The sequence below is a fragment of the Battus philenor genome, unplaced genomic scaffold (assembly GCF_028537555.1).
Source record: "Battus philenor isolate CCGP_79_NKW_IND1 unplaced genomic scaffold, ilBatPhil1.0.hap1 SCAF_20, whole genome shotgun sequence".
Classification (NCBI taxonomy): Eukaryota; Metazoa; Arthropoda; class Insecta; order Lepidoptera; family Papilionidae; genus Battus; species Battus philenor.
The window spans coordinates 7192430-7207188 of record NW_027181683.1 but is presented as its reverse complement, the minus strand read 5'-3'; the positions used below and the strand labels follow the sequence as shown (position 1 = coordinate 7207188).

General features: G+C 32.6%; 1 protein-coding gene across 1 annotated transcript in view; it reads left to right on the top strand.

Moving 5' to 3' along the window:
* The window catches only part of LOC137922859 (uncharacterized), a 32104-nt gene extending 25219 nt beyond the window's left edge, over positions 1–6885 (top strand). The window contains exons 13-20 of the mRNA XM_068765950.1: positions 841–935; positions 1581–2051; positions 2994–3110; positions 3286–3352; positions 3871–3971; positions 4068–4241; positions 4446–4593; positions 4985–6885. Of these exons, the coding sequence (XP_068622051.1) occupies positions 841–935; positions 1581–2051; positions 2994–3110; positions 3286–3352; positions 3871–3971; positions 4068–4241; positions 4446–4593; positions 4985–6143 (2332 nt within the window). The 3' untranslated portion in view covers positions 6144–6885. The remainder of the gene's footprint in view (positions 1–840; positions 936–1580; positions 2052–2993; positions 3111–3285; positions 3353–3870; positions 3972–4067; positions 4242–4445; positions 4594–4984) is intronic.
* The last annotated feature ends 7874 nt before the right edge of the window (positions 6886–14759 follow it).

The window sequence follows — 14759 nt, the reverse complement described above, 5'->3', positions numbered from 1 at the left end:
AATTAATTACTACATTTTCACCTTTCAAAACAGTTGTTTTGAAAGGTGTGTAATTATATTTTGAATTATTATACAGTTGTTAACACCCGCTAGAATCTTCAATCTCGTTGCTAAAATAAGTGCTGTTGAAAAAGTTGTACAGTCTTCGTCCGGCAAAGGTCGTGTAGTCTTGCGTCTTACTTATATTTCTTAAAATCATTGAGCTATAAGCTCAATGATTTTAAGAAATATAAGATTCATTTTACACTAACTAGATAAGTAATATAGAACTTATCATACTAAGTTGCAGTAGTTAAAATAATACGAGTAATTTATCCATATTACACGGCATACTACATTCAAAATCTAGTAGAAAATCAAGTTTCAATTAATCAAGTTTTTTAAAGTTTTAATAAAGTTTCAATTATAGCATAGTATCATGATGCTAAAGAAATCTGTATAGTATATATATGGTTTACATCCCGTCAGTCAAGTATTGTTGTGGATTCGACTAGTTTATAAATTGCGGAAGAATAACAAAATAAAATACCAAGTGTTTAATAACATATAATGTAATAAATGACAAATTACATCTCCCATTCTACATTAAAATTATAGTAGACGGTGTCGGCAGGCCTGTCACTGGGTGGGCCGACGATATAGTAAAGTTCGTGGGAAGTTGCTGAACGCGGTCAGCCTAAGACCGGTCACCCTAGCGGTCTTTGAAAGAGACGTATGCCTTGCAGTGGGCGTCTATGGGCTTATACGATGATGATCCTAAATTTTCAAACCATTATATGTAATCTTTCTCCAAGAATTTTAGCTGTAAAAAATTGTAATAATTTATGTAATAACTTTCAGCTTTCCTAGTTATGAAGTACCTCATCCTTTTCCTCCGTCAGTAATAGAGTATCCAGCGTCCGGTCCAAGTGGTCTAGATCACACCGCTCCATCAGGTAATATTAATACTGCGATATCATTAACTTTGTTTACTACGTTTGAGATAATCCCTGATTCGGATCACATGTAATGTTTCTAGCCAGAATTTCTGTAGATGATTCAGAGTTTTCAGCACTGCAACCTTAAAGCTGGGTCAAAATTTATTATAATGGCTTAATATATCTAGAAAAAAATACTCTTAAAGATAAATAAATGTACGAATTTTGAACATACATACCTACACGCGATTTTTACCTACATACTCGTAGTATATACTGATTCATGATTATATTTTACAAGGTTCTTGTAAACAAATTTGTTTTAAAAAAAAAATATTATTATTTTAAGTAATAGGCACAACGACATGCAATTAGATTAGAATATTGCATACGCTGAGTAGATTACAGCTAAAAATAGGGCTTTCGAAATTTCACCCACAAGTGAGAGAGAGTGAAAAACAGGAAATTTTAAAAATATAGCTCTCATAAAAATTTGTAAAATACTTTTCAAATAACGAAACATGTTTTAATTGAAACTATACCCATAAAAGGCAAAGAAGTGGTAGTATATCTAATTTTTTTCACATTATTACAATTATTATGTTAAAAGGAATTGAAAGTCACCAATGATATCCTTTGATGTTGATTTTTTTTCCTTTCCAGACGCAATTTATCCAGTGCCTTCAGGTCCGAGCGGACTTGGATACCCTTCTGCACCCGAAGTATCGCTAAACAAACCTCCGTATACAGTAGTGTCCGGTCCTGAATTCAAACCTGACTACCCACCAGAATATGTACCCGACACTGCTCCTTCAGGACTGGGTAGCTCCGGTTATAAACCAGAATACAGTCCTACTGGCACTGGTTACATTAAACCTGATAACCCTGCCCCTACTTACAAACCGAGTAATTTACCTCATTCATATCAACCTGTTATACCTTTGCCGCCTCACAAACCAGGGTATACATTCTCTACTTCAAGCGAATTTGATTACTCTTCCGGGTATGCATCTTTATCGTCAAGCAGCCACAGCTATAAACCTGGATATCCACCGATCGAACCAAGCCATTCGTACCCTCCATTACCACAAAAACCAGTTTATAGACCAGGTTATCAAGATGACAATGGATCATGTATGTATAATTGATTGAAACAAATATCCATTAATTTAATTTTTTTATACGGATTAGTATCTTGAAGTGGCAGTAGATACGTCATACAACGCGTAAAACAGACGACTGCAGGGGCTACGGTCTGGATTACGGATCAGCTAATGACGCTCAGGACGTCCACGCACAAAGTGGACGGATGACGTCGACTGGGTTGGAGGCCGCTTCCTTTTGGATCACCTGTTGGAAAGTCTATGTCTACCTGTGGGCATTCTACGACTGAAATGCTAATGATGAATTTTATCATCTTGTTTATCTTATGTCATCATTATTTACGATTACTTTTAAATTAGTCGTAATATAATAATAATTACTGATCAAGCCGTTTCCCGAATTTTTAGGGCACTCTAGAATCTAAATTTTATGTATTAAATGAATACCAAGGTTCCGGAGATCCTGTGGATTCATATGGGTTTGCAGCCTGAGCGACTTTAAATCTTGGTGGCCTCTTCATACGTTGAAATAACTTTTTTTTTGGTTTTGGGGGAACATTTCGGGTGTTCAAGATACCCTGTCTCTGGGGAGAGGGCTGGGTTATGTGGGATTCCTATCCGTTAAAATCCCCCCGGTGATCGCCCCCTGCGCGATGTGAAGGACTGCGGTATCCCCCGGTCCGACATCAACACAAGATCTTTCATTAGATCTTTATATATGGCCTGTCCCGAGTTGTGCATAGTCCACACTACCCTACCAACCCTCATGATGATATTTCAATGGTTCGAGACCACATCAATCCATCGTCCACCTCAGAGCCGCAGAAGCTAGTGGGAGCTTAAGCCTCGCGACTCCGACGGCCCGTTTCAGGCAGAGGAACGCCATTCTTCTTACAAATGGTTATAATCCATAAGAAAAACAATTATTAAAAAATTGTACAAGCTCAAAATTTACTAAACTTTTTTTTTTCAGTAATGATGTCATGGAGTCACTACACAGTGTCGGGATTCCCCTGTCGTAGAGGTACAACATGCGCTCAAAACCACGTCGCCGGACACTGGGCTTGTGAACCCGAAGGCGGTGAAATTGGTAGGAAAAAAAAAATTCAAGCAAATGATTAGCAAGTTTAATTAACATTTACAATTTTTGTTGTTGTTTAATAGGCTTATAAAAAACCTATTAATTTCTAAAGATAGCGTAAGAGACTTGTAATCTTTCACACGAAGAACTATATTAAAATACAAACATTTTTTTTTATTTTCAGGTTCTTGGGACTATTGTTGTGCTCCTACGCACCGATGTGGATACAGTGAAGGATTCCGGAAGCCTTGGTTAGTAAATAATAAAATATAAAACTGAACATCTTAAAATAATTTAAAGGGAACTCAAAAATAATTTTGCTATCATGTTAATTTTCGCGTTATATTTTTTACTATAAGTTTTTGAACGGCCTCATTGGCAAGCTCAGAGTCGCTTGGGAGGATTTTCTAAGAACTCTTCTACGAAGTGGATTTAGGAATTTGGAGATCCACGAAAGACCAACGAAATTAATTGACGCAGTCCACCGAACTGGCAAGTTGAAGCGGCTGTGGGTATGCCTAATGGCGCGCATAATATAACGCTGCTAGACCTTCGATGTTGAGGACCACGGAAAAGCAAGAACAGCTAAAACATCCACCACAAATTGAAAGATAATTATGTTAAGGGCGTCGGTACACGTTGACGCAGCTCACTTCAAACCGCTCCTATTGCAAACAGGAAGACCTATGTCCAGCCGTGGACGTCCTATGGATGGAATGATGACGTAATTAAATATTCATTAACTTACTTATTCATTATCTTTTAAAAGGTGCTACGTCGGTCCAAGTCACGAGCAATGGCGTCCATGCAGTGAGAAATATTATCCTTACTATAAACACAAAGTGCCGCATCCTTCACAAGGACACAGAGGTAAAATCATTTTTTGAATAAATTTTCACCAAACTTTTTTTTTAAATAATTGTATTTAAGTATCATGTTCCTAATAAGTACATAAATTTATTTCAGAACCTAGCCCTACGCGACCCACCGGACAATGGCGCGACAAATTAGGAAATGTACATACAAAAGAAGAAAAAACTCCTGGATCTTACCTAGCACACGCTGATAGAAAATATTGGGATGAATTGTACAAAAATGGACCACAAAATTATTACGATAAGCATGGAAATCCTTTGCCAGGTATTTATCTAGGCTTCAGTTTTACAATAGTAAAATTGTTAAGGAATATTTTACAGTAAATCTAGACTAAAAGATTGTCATGTGTTTTAATTTATTAATCAATGGAAAACTATTAGTAATTCGATTTTTAAACATTAATTTTTTTGTAATTAGGAATTATTTTCTAAATTGCTAAGTAAGCTTTATTAATATTTACTTTTCTAGGGTACATCCGCGTGCAAACGGAGGAGAGACCCAGAGTTAAATATCAACATAACCCTCCTCAACCAGGCAGTGGCACATGGGTACCAGTATCCGAATTAAACGGCTATGATTTTGACCACATTGTTCCTGAACCGCTTGGAGCTCCCAGGTAATAAAATCTAAAGATTTGCTTCCATATGTAAATAAATCTTTTTGCCATGGTATCAGAACTTTAAATAAATAGAGATCGATGAGAACTTTTTTAACTGATATATATATATTTCAGTTTAATGCGGAAAAAGATTGAATCGATGTTTAAAAAGATGAAATCAGTAATAAAGTCAGTATTTATAATTTTTTGTGTTATTAAAGGATAATTATGTTAAAAATAAAAGCTTTCATTTTTCATACTTTTGAGATTTTGATATATTTTTAAGTATTATTCAGTCTTCATTGCCATTGATCTGTGTGTTTGTAATGCAATAATATTATATGATGCTATGCAGAATGCAGTTAATTTAAAGCAAATACTTTTTTCTATAATTATTCCACTTTTTTAGGTATTGGCCGGTGGCTTATCTTCATAAGGGACCTCCTCCGAATATGACATACTTCAAATATAACGAAACTGATAATTCATTGCATAGTAGAGCACAAGCACGAAAAAATGATGATTTTTTAGATCTACTTCCAGAACAACTAAACAATGAATCTAAAAGGGGAGAGGTTATCAAACCTAAAGTAACTGAAATCGAAGGAAGAAAAATAAAAGATCAAGCTATAAATAACAAAACTGACATTGAAAGTAATGATTTAAAACTTGATACTGATACAACTACTAGTACTACAACTGCTACTACACCAATAACAACAACAACCACTACAACGTCAACGAATACAACTCCGAAAACTGTAGTTCATGAAGTTTTGAATCCAAGTGAAGTTGTTACCAATCAGACAATGGCCAATACAACAGAAGGTGAATTAGGTAAACCCGAAAATATTCTCACAGAAGAATTTGATGGTATTAAAGGTATAGATGGAAAATTAGAAGATTTTTCGAAATCGTTAGAAGTTTTTGAATTAGAAGAAAAAAGTAAATGTGACAAAAATACCGATTTAAAAACTTTGGAGGCGGAAGAAAAACAAATAGAAGCGATCGGAAGACTTGTAGCATCGAGGCGTGGAGGAAAACTTATTCTTGAGAAGCGTTCTCAAAAAGATTTGGAAACCAAAAACATTGCGGTCGATAAAGATTTCTTGCAGTTAAATTTCGGTAACAAATTTCCAACAGTGGGTAGAAGGGGCTTTGTTCAAAGAGTTAGTAAAGAGGATATAGAAAAAGAAAGACATGCTAATGACAAAAGCTTAGAGGTAAGTGAAACAACGTATATACGACCACCACCTAGAATTCTTAGTACAACCGAAAACATACGCAGGGCAATTGTTAACGGAAAAGTGTTTTATGATGCAACACTAAGAGAACAAAGGGACCTTTTCTCTAATATCACTAGGAAATCTAAAAGTCTCAAATTAGAAGAATCTAGAGGTCCGTCAGTAATTTCTAATAGTACTAACAGTAAAAGAAGATCACTTCAGCCGAGAAACACAAATCCAATTAGAAGAGTTAGAAGAGTATACAGGAAAAAATTTAACCCAGAAGAAGTAAGAAAGAGACTGTTAGATAGAGAAAAAGCATTAAAGCAGTCTACAACATAATACTTGATTAATAATATTTATGAAAATTATTTAAAGCAGTAGGTTATAATTGAGATTGAATATTTTTGCGGTTACCATTAAACTAAGGAAATTAAATATTTAAATTTTTTTAACATCTTCGTTTCTTAATTTTTTTCTATATAATTCTTATACAGTATGACCAATAGATAATGCTTAATTTCATAATAAATAATGCTTCGGTGTAATGTCTAATTAAGATTTAAATTAAGAGGTTTTAAAATTTGTTAGATATTATCGAATTATGATATGGTGCTTATAATTGTCAGTTTGACTCAAATAATACTATTTTGTGAGTTGAATTGACGATGTTATTAATTTAGTTTCATAATGTATGATTATTCTATTGTATTCGAATAATAAAGTGAGTGCATCTGCTTTGCTTCGTGTTTGTTTGTTAGTAGAAACGCTTGGTTTAAAAATTTGGGCTTTCGGTACTGGTAATAATCTTTTTATACTGAAGTTTAGTATTTAAGTTATCATTTTATCTTCGCGTCCAGTGTCGTGGACTTGACTTCAAAAAAACAAATTTTTATCTTAATATTTAAGATTTCTTAAATTTTGGATTTGATACTAGTGCGAAAGTTGTTTTAAATTATACGAGACCGGAGAGCTGCGATTTTACGGTGGTATTCCGTGAAAGCGACGGTTGTCTTTCCCGGTCGTGGCCACTTATTTATGCTACGCGAGTGGTTATACTGAGCAATGAAATCGAATAAGAGTGATGTAGTTTCGCTTTACAATCTTGAATAATATTTTTTTATTCATAAAATAAATCAATAGTTATCAATTTTAAAAAAAATATTTTTAAGTGTTTAGATTTGTCGTGAACTATATTGTAGAAAATATTTTTTTGTACTAATTAATTTTTCTTCTCATATAATCTATTTAAACCTTTTAAAATTACGAAACTAAATCACGTTTACCATGAAAAACCACTTTTACTATGTCTAAACGATATTTACTTCTCGAAAGGGGAATTGTTTATCTTATAATATTATACTTCGTAAAGACAAAAACATCGAGTTTAAACTTCTAGTAAAGCGTAACAAGAATAAAAGTTTTTCAACCAATCCTTGCCTTTTTCATCTCGGGCCCGCCGACATGTCAGAAAAGCTAACAGCGTCCAGTACCAATTAAATATAGCCAATATTACATTATTGAAAAATTAATATCTAAAGATACAAATAATGAAATCAATATTTACATATCGTAAATAAGTGTAAGTAAAAAATGTATAACTAGCTCTTGAAAAGAATTATGATGACACTGATCAAATTCCTTATACCTTTAAGCACACTCACAGACAAACAAACGTCACACATGGACAAAAACACATTAACGAATAAATAAATAATAGTTCCAAAACATACGCAAAACTTATGCAATGTTATAATACAATTTGAAACTTAAGTTTAAATTTTTAGTTGTTAAGTACATTTGAATTATTTAACTACTTAGATACTTAAGGAGAAGGCCGCTGACGGCTGGTAACAACTTTAGTTAACAACTGCCATAGCTTCCATCGACATACTAAAATTACATTTCGTAATAAAATAAATAAAATATAATGATAACTCAAAACGTAATGTTTATTGACTCGTACAAAGAATCTATTAAACAAAAGAATCTTAGTCTTATCATGTTAAATAAATTTCACATGAGTTGTTTCGTTAGAATAAGAAATGATAAATGAATGCATGCAACATACAATGAAGTTTTATTTCCCCATTGCGAAGCGACAACATATTCCTAGTTGAACCTCGGAGTGCCAGAAGATAACCGGAACAAATTTTCTTAAAAACATCGCGTGTAAAGTTTGAACAAATATTTTAAAACAGTGTAACATTATAATTTAAATACAATAGAAAGTAAACGATGCAATGACTCAGCTTGCAACTTACGCACGCCGTAGGACTGGTGGCAAGCACTCGCATGTTATGTGCAGTTAACACATTTCACTTGTGAAAGTGCATTCAACCAATATCCGAGACGTGACATGCGGAGACATTACTATGTGTCTTGATTTTCGTGTTCAGAACCTTTGCAGATGTTTTAGTGATAACGGTCAAGGGGGTTGACCTCTGTTTTGTTCTACTGCTATGAATTTAATATGATATCCTTTATAGGTCGTCAGAAAACCACTGGATGCAGGCCGCTTCCAACCGGTCGAATTGGAAATTGCGAGAGAGGCCTGTGTCCAACTATAAATGTCTTACGGCTGAAATAATAATTAATACTTTTAATAAATTATTTAATAGTTGTTTTTAATAGAAAAAAAAAGTTTTATAGAGCATTTAAAATTTAAATTTGTACATAAGCGTTAACATTACAAATAGCCTAATTATAGCAAAATGTTTTTTTCTATAAATTTACAATAACGGTTTCTAGTTAAATATATTAGAATTATAACAACACGTGTAACTACGAACACTATTTTAGATACAATACCGAATTAAAGACGTACTTGTGATATAATAATATGTCTTTCAATAAGTCTACGGTGTAACCAAGAAAAACTTTTTATCAGATTTTTCTTTCACGAGTGTTACATTGAATCAAGATACTGAACTAAGCGTATGTTGTAACGATATGAAAATACTTAGCAAAACCTATTGGAAAGGAAAATAATCAAACTCAAAACAGAGAACGTTGCTTTAATATTCCAATGATAAAATTTCATAGAAAAAATACATATGGTATAAGGTGAAACTATAAAATAGTAATAAATTATTTTAATATTTCAGATAAATACGAGTGAGCGTTGTTTACAATGTTGATTTAATTTGCCGTATAATTCCTTTCCACCGAGTGCATTTGTAAACAAGATAATTTTATGTAATTTATGTTGTTTATTTTTTAATAAGAGAAAGTAAATAACAATGATAGCAGTATTAAAAAGTTAACCGTTCAGTTTTCGAAATTGATATGTTGATTTAAAAATTAAATTTATGCATTATTTTTATAGCAGATATAGTTACTGGGTAACTTTAATGACTTTCACGATCATCTTAATCAAACAGCTATCGGTTTAGACAATTTAAGCGTTTAACTCTTTTCTTTTAGATCCTGCCTAGTCTACGTTTGACATGACGAGGTATACAAAAACTCTCTACGTTTAATCGATTAAATTAAGAATTTTTAACGTGAAAATTTTGTTCGAGTATTTGTAGACGGCTGTTCCACTTGTCGCTATTAGAATTGGTATCTCTCTGGAATTATTTCACTTGTACGATCACAAGTATATTTGTTGCAAACCGACTGTTTTATATGTAATTCTAAATTATTTGGCACAATAGCAAATACAGCGTCTTAAAGACGCCTAAGAAAGTTTAGAGATCTTAAGAACTCGGGGAATAACGAAGGTTCATCAATCACGGACACTTCATCGTTCATTTTCAGAGGCTATTATGCGAGGTCACCCCCTGAATCATCCACCCATGTATTTCGGCGGTGGAAGGTCGGTGTTATATCCCGTGTTGTAACTAAGTCAAAGCCTAAGCCGAAGTTCCCGAGAGGAAACTTGATGTTGTTGCTAAGAGTACGTAAGAGGATTACTCTTAAACTCTAAATGCCAATAAGCCAACCAGTTGTCTCTTCTCACGTAATAGAAATAGGTATCGACACTTTTCGGGAAGCGGTATAGTAAAATACGAGTTTTTCTTTTTGACAAATTTGCAATAAATATTTATGATTGTAATTTGGTCAAACACCAGACTGCTGTCTTTTGACGTCGGTGACCTTAATTTTTCTGCCAATCTCTTCATAATTTTCATTAATTCTTGTGAGTTATTGGAACTGTTTTCTGGACATTGATTCCATTCTTATGAATCCAAATAAATATTACACTGACGAAATAACATTGAAATATAATCAATTTTTTTTTATTTATTGCACAATATAAAAATAAATGAAATTACGAATATCTAGGAAGTTGTAAGTATCACATATAAGTAAGAATTTTTCTTGACTTTTTTTATGAAATTCCGTTAGAAAATATAAGTTTACACGGCGCGGAAATGTTAAACCTTTTTTAACTACCTACACATCCTCTCTGTCGTAATCATCGTCAAAACGTCTCTATAATCATTATCGTAACACTCACACGCATTCTTGACACAGTCATGATCTAGGTCGAAGTAAACTGGTTTTTTTTCCATATTGGCACATTTTTTCCTAATTTTCGTTTACACGCGTTAAATTAAATCTAATAAGACAAATATCATACGTATATAAATTATATGATGTTCTCTATAAGCTGAGTAGTTATATATTATATATTTATTTTTAATTTGTGAATAAAAGGCAACGTAGATTATCATGACTTAAAATTATACAGGCTGATTGATTATAGGTGTAAGAGGTTTAAAAAGGAAAATACAACTTATTCGCTGTCAATTAACGTAATGATATTAAGTAAAAGCGTTTTTAAAAATTCCGATTAGGACGTATTAAAATCAGTTATTCTTAACTCTCTATTTTTGCAGACTTTGTACAGCCAGAAGTGATTTTCAATAGAAAAAAACGAATTTCAATAGAAAAAATAAATTATCATAACATATTTCAGAAAGTTCACTTAATACATAGTGATTGGAAATAGCTTTTTGCTGAATATTAAGTTATACAACCGCTTTATAGCTTTTACACCTATAACTAATCACCATGTGTTTAACGATTGATACTCATTGTTATAGCATGATATCTAACGTATGATCGTCATAAGCGATGCATGGATTCATTTTTATAATATTATGATCAGTTGGTTATGAGTATTTTTTTTTTACTTTTACATTTACTTTTGTCATCACCCCCAAGTACCGAGCCTTTGGAAAACAATAAACTGTTAAACGCGCTTCGAGTAATACCTAAAACCGAAGCCTTGTCTGAGGCCCGTTCATACATAGACATTAAGATTATAAGACCTCCGAAACTGGTAATATATCGGTAATTGCGAGACGAGATTCCCGAGGGTCTACTTTAGTTGTTGTCTCGAAGAAGCTGCAAATGCCAAAGATCAAACAACATGAAAAACATGATAATTACAAATTCCTTGTGTAATCGATTTATAAATATCACATTTTAATTTTATTGTTTATTCATTAGCAATGATGTTGTTCGAACGTAACATACGTAACAATCTGATTTCATTACCGTTTCCATTCATATCAACAGAGGTCTTAAAAAAGCTGAGTCAAAACTACAGACAGCGTTGACCCTGGCGAAAGTTTGCTTTCACTTGTAATCCGTCGGGTAAAAGTGTTATTTGAACAATCTTATAGATGTTATTACAAACTTCGTGGCACTTTCTTCGATGAGTTCAATGAACTTTGCACTTGACTCTCATGTCGGAAGCATAAAGGCCTTGTCGTTACCGTTTTGGCTTGTTTTATTATAGCTATTTTCAAATTGGTAAACTTAGCAACATCGTAAAATTGTTAGAAGAAATTAGTTTAAATAACGATGAGTTTCTATAGCACTAAAACCCAAGTTTATTTAAGTGTCGAAATTTGTTATAAGTTCGTTTCTATTTATACATCTCTAATATCTTTCACTAAAGCTGATTTTTATTTTTAGTCCATCTTGCGTATTTTTTTTAAATAGACGTCAATTTTTCATAGAGTTACGTAACATTAACTAAAAGAAAATTTTCTGCACATTATTATTGCATTTCTATTCGATAATGTCCATTTCAGTCTTCACTTGTCTAATAATAAACATTATATTTTTTTGTTAACACCGAAATTGAAGAAACAAAAAGTGGCAAATTCTGGAGAAGAACGTTTTTAAACAATATCCCAAATGAAAATAATATTAGTATTACATAAGGCGTGACAATTAATGTTAAAACATTATTAATTTCCTTGTTATAATAGCATATCTAATCGAAGTTATTTAAATAAAAATCTATATACAAAATTATTTTCATTTTTATTATTTTATTAACTTACTTTTAGGTTAATAAGTGGTTGTATGCAACTTCATGGCGACGTTAGTTTTTCTCTAGGTAGGTTATAACTGTGCTTTTGATTGTTGTTAATCAAGTATAAGAGGCCTGGTTCTTTATGTAGATGAATCATATTCAAAAACTAGTCTTGCGAATGTAGGGCATGTTCTCCTTACGTTTTCATACTTTTGTATTTAGACAATTCCAATATTTATACAGATTTAGGCAATGCATTGCATTGCACGATGAACCTATGCTTAATATAAAAAAAAATATTCCTCTTAATATCTAAGCTTGAAGTGCTCACACCATGCTGTTGTTTTATATGCGTTTAAATTAGCATTAAACGTTATTGAATCATATAAATCTTTGTCAAGCATAAATATTATGTTAGACACTTCGTTGCTGTCCAAGTTAAGTACCTATTTCCTTACAATATATACGCATCGTGAATGTGTAAGGCGACACTTCGGGGTCAAACTATGCGAGACTCTTGGCAATTTCTCTTTGCGTTTAATGCATTATTAAAACATGTGAAATCGCCTTATTCCCGTACGAAACGCAACTACAAACTTCTTTTAATGAAGAAATAACCCTCATTTTGCAATCGTTGCAAATTTATCGACACAATGAATGAGTTTTCTACGGATTATACGGATGTTTACTTGGAGACGGCTTTACTTCTGGTCTTTTTGGCTCAATGTTTACCTACAATAAATATAGTGAAATATAATAAAATATGAAATTTTAATCAGAGGGCATCATAATTTACACGTACGAATAAGATGACGTCGGTTGGTAGAAAGAAGTATGCAAGATAAGTTGTAGACAATGTAATTATCATAAACTCACATAGACTGTTTTAATTAAAGTACTATATATTTTAGTTTAGTCTAAATAAGTATTAAAAATATATATTATGTATTAACATTTTTTTATTTTATTATTAACTTATTAATATACTTGAGAATAGTAGTAGTCGAGTGTTTGCGTCGCGGTTGGGCGACGTCGGTATTGTAAAATACTAGCAAATATTAGCTTTTTATTTTCTCAAATATTCAAAACTTTACCTACCTTTATTGATATTTTTCGTTCCTCCGAAAGCACCCTTCTGGGGCCCCCAAGGAAAGCCTGAAAAAAATGCAGTTTTTCAAATTCGAATACCTCGCAATTACCACGTTGGAGCTTATAGCTTTTGAGAACGCTATTGCAAGACTCTTACTGCAATTTCTTGAAGTAAATTTTTTCCCCTGGGACACACAAATTTTCCGGCTTTTTATTCAAAAAAAAATTAATAAAAGAAAGAGCAACCTTTTTAACGTAAAACTCATACAGAAGGATGCGTCGCGGTCGTCTGAGTTGAATAAATATGATGGCACAATATATAGTGAAGTCATGGTTTTTCAACACAAACACAGCATTATTAACATTTGGTTACAGAACTTGGATCTTGTTTTTCTGTTCTCGGTGATGGTTCTTGAAATTTTTTCAGTATGTGTGAGGTTAGGTTGCGGATATATATAAAGTTTTTCTTGCAATAGTTTTTAAACAGCTCGGATGTATATCAAATATTGGTCATAATCATATTTTTTATGTTGAATTAAATTAAAAATGAAATATGTTCGAAAAGAAGCACTGTTTTGCATGTCATTTGATTATTTTCTTTTATCTCATTCGACTATGGCATCTGTGTAGGTTCCATGTACCTAGTAATCATTGCAGATTCTTTCAAATTTCTGCGCAATTTTCTATGTTTTTGCTCCATAAGAACCTTTTATAAAATAAATTATTATTAGGAAATAAATAATAAATTGTGATAAACTGCATAATGTTGTTCTGAAATTTTTACATGATCTAAGGAAAAAAGGTTATTTTTTGTAGATAGACGTATTTTCATCGTACTTAACTGTAATACTTTTTCTTTTCCGCGTGATCAGTAATTTAAATATCAAAATTTTCCGCCGGAACCGGCGGGTAACAGCGCCTTATTACACCAACGGTTCCAGGACACTGGGGATAAAGGCCTATGAGAGGACCTCAGGTCGACCGGTCTATTATAAGATTATCGAAAGGACAAAGTAAATAAATCTCTTTATAAAGCTATGAGTTTTGTTCTACGAATTATTAGGCAAGTATAAATGAGTACATCACTTGAAAGTCTGTGTTATAAATCAGGTTGTAATGATTATTATTTGAGTAGTACGACAGACATTACCGGATACAGGTCTTCGTATAAATTTTCAAATAAGGCCGGTTCGAAGCGACCTGTACCCTGTGTCCTCCAATGACTTTAACTAAGTTATTTGTTGCTTCGAATATCTGGTCTTCATTCTTAAATCTTAAGGTCTCCTATATGGACTAACCTAACACTGTAAACCCATCATGTATAAGGGAAGAAATTCGCATATACGTACTTCTAAGATTCTATGAAGACGGTGTGGTTGTTTTAAAATCTTGTTCAAATGTGCATTATTGCTGCTTAATCGAATTTTTGTTTTTTTATGCAATTCTTAGTTGGACGCCGTAAAATGCGGTGGGTTTTCCGTACGTTCTTTTCAGTGACTTTTATTTAAGTTTCTTAATATAACATAGAAATTATATTTATTAATAATATAATATCAAAATCAAGAACAGTACAGTTATAATGTAAATTA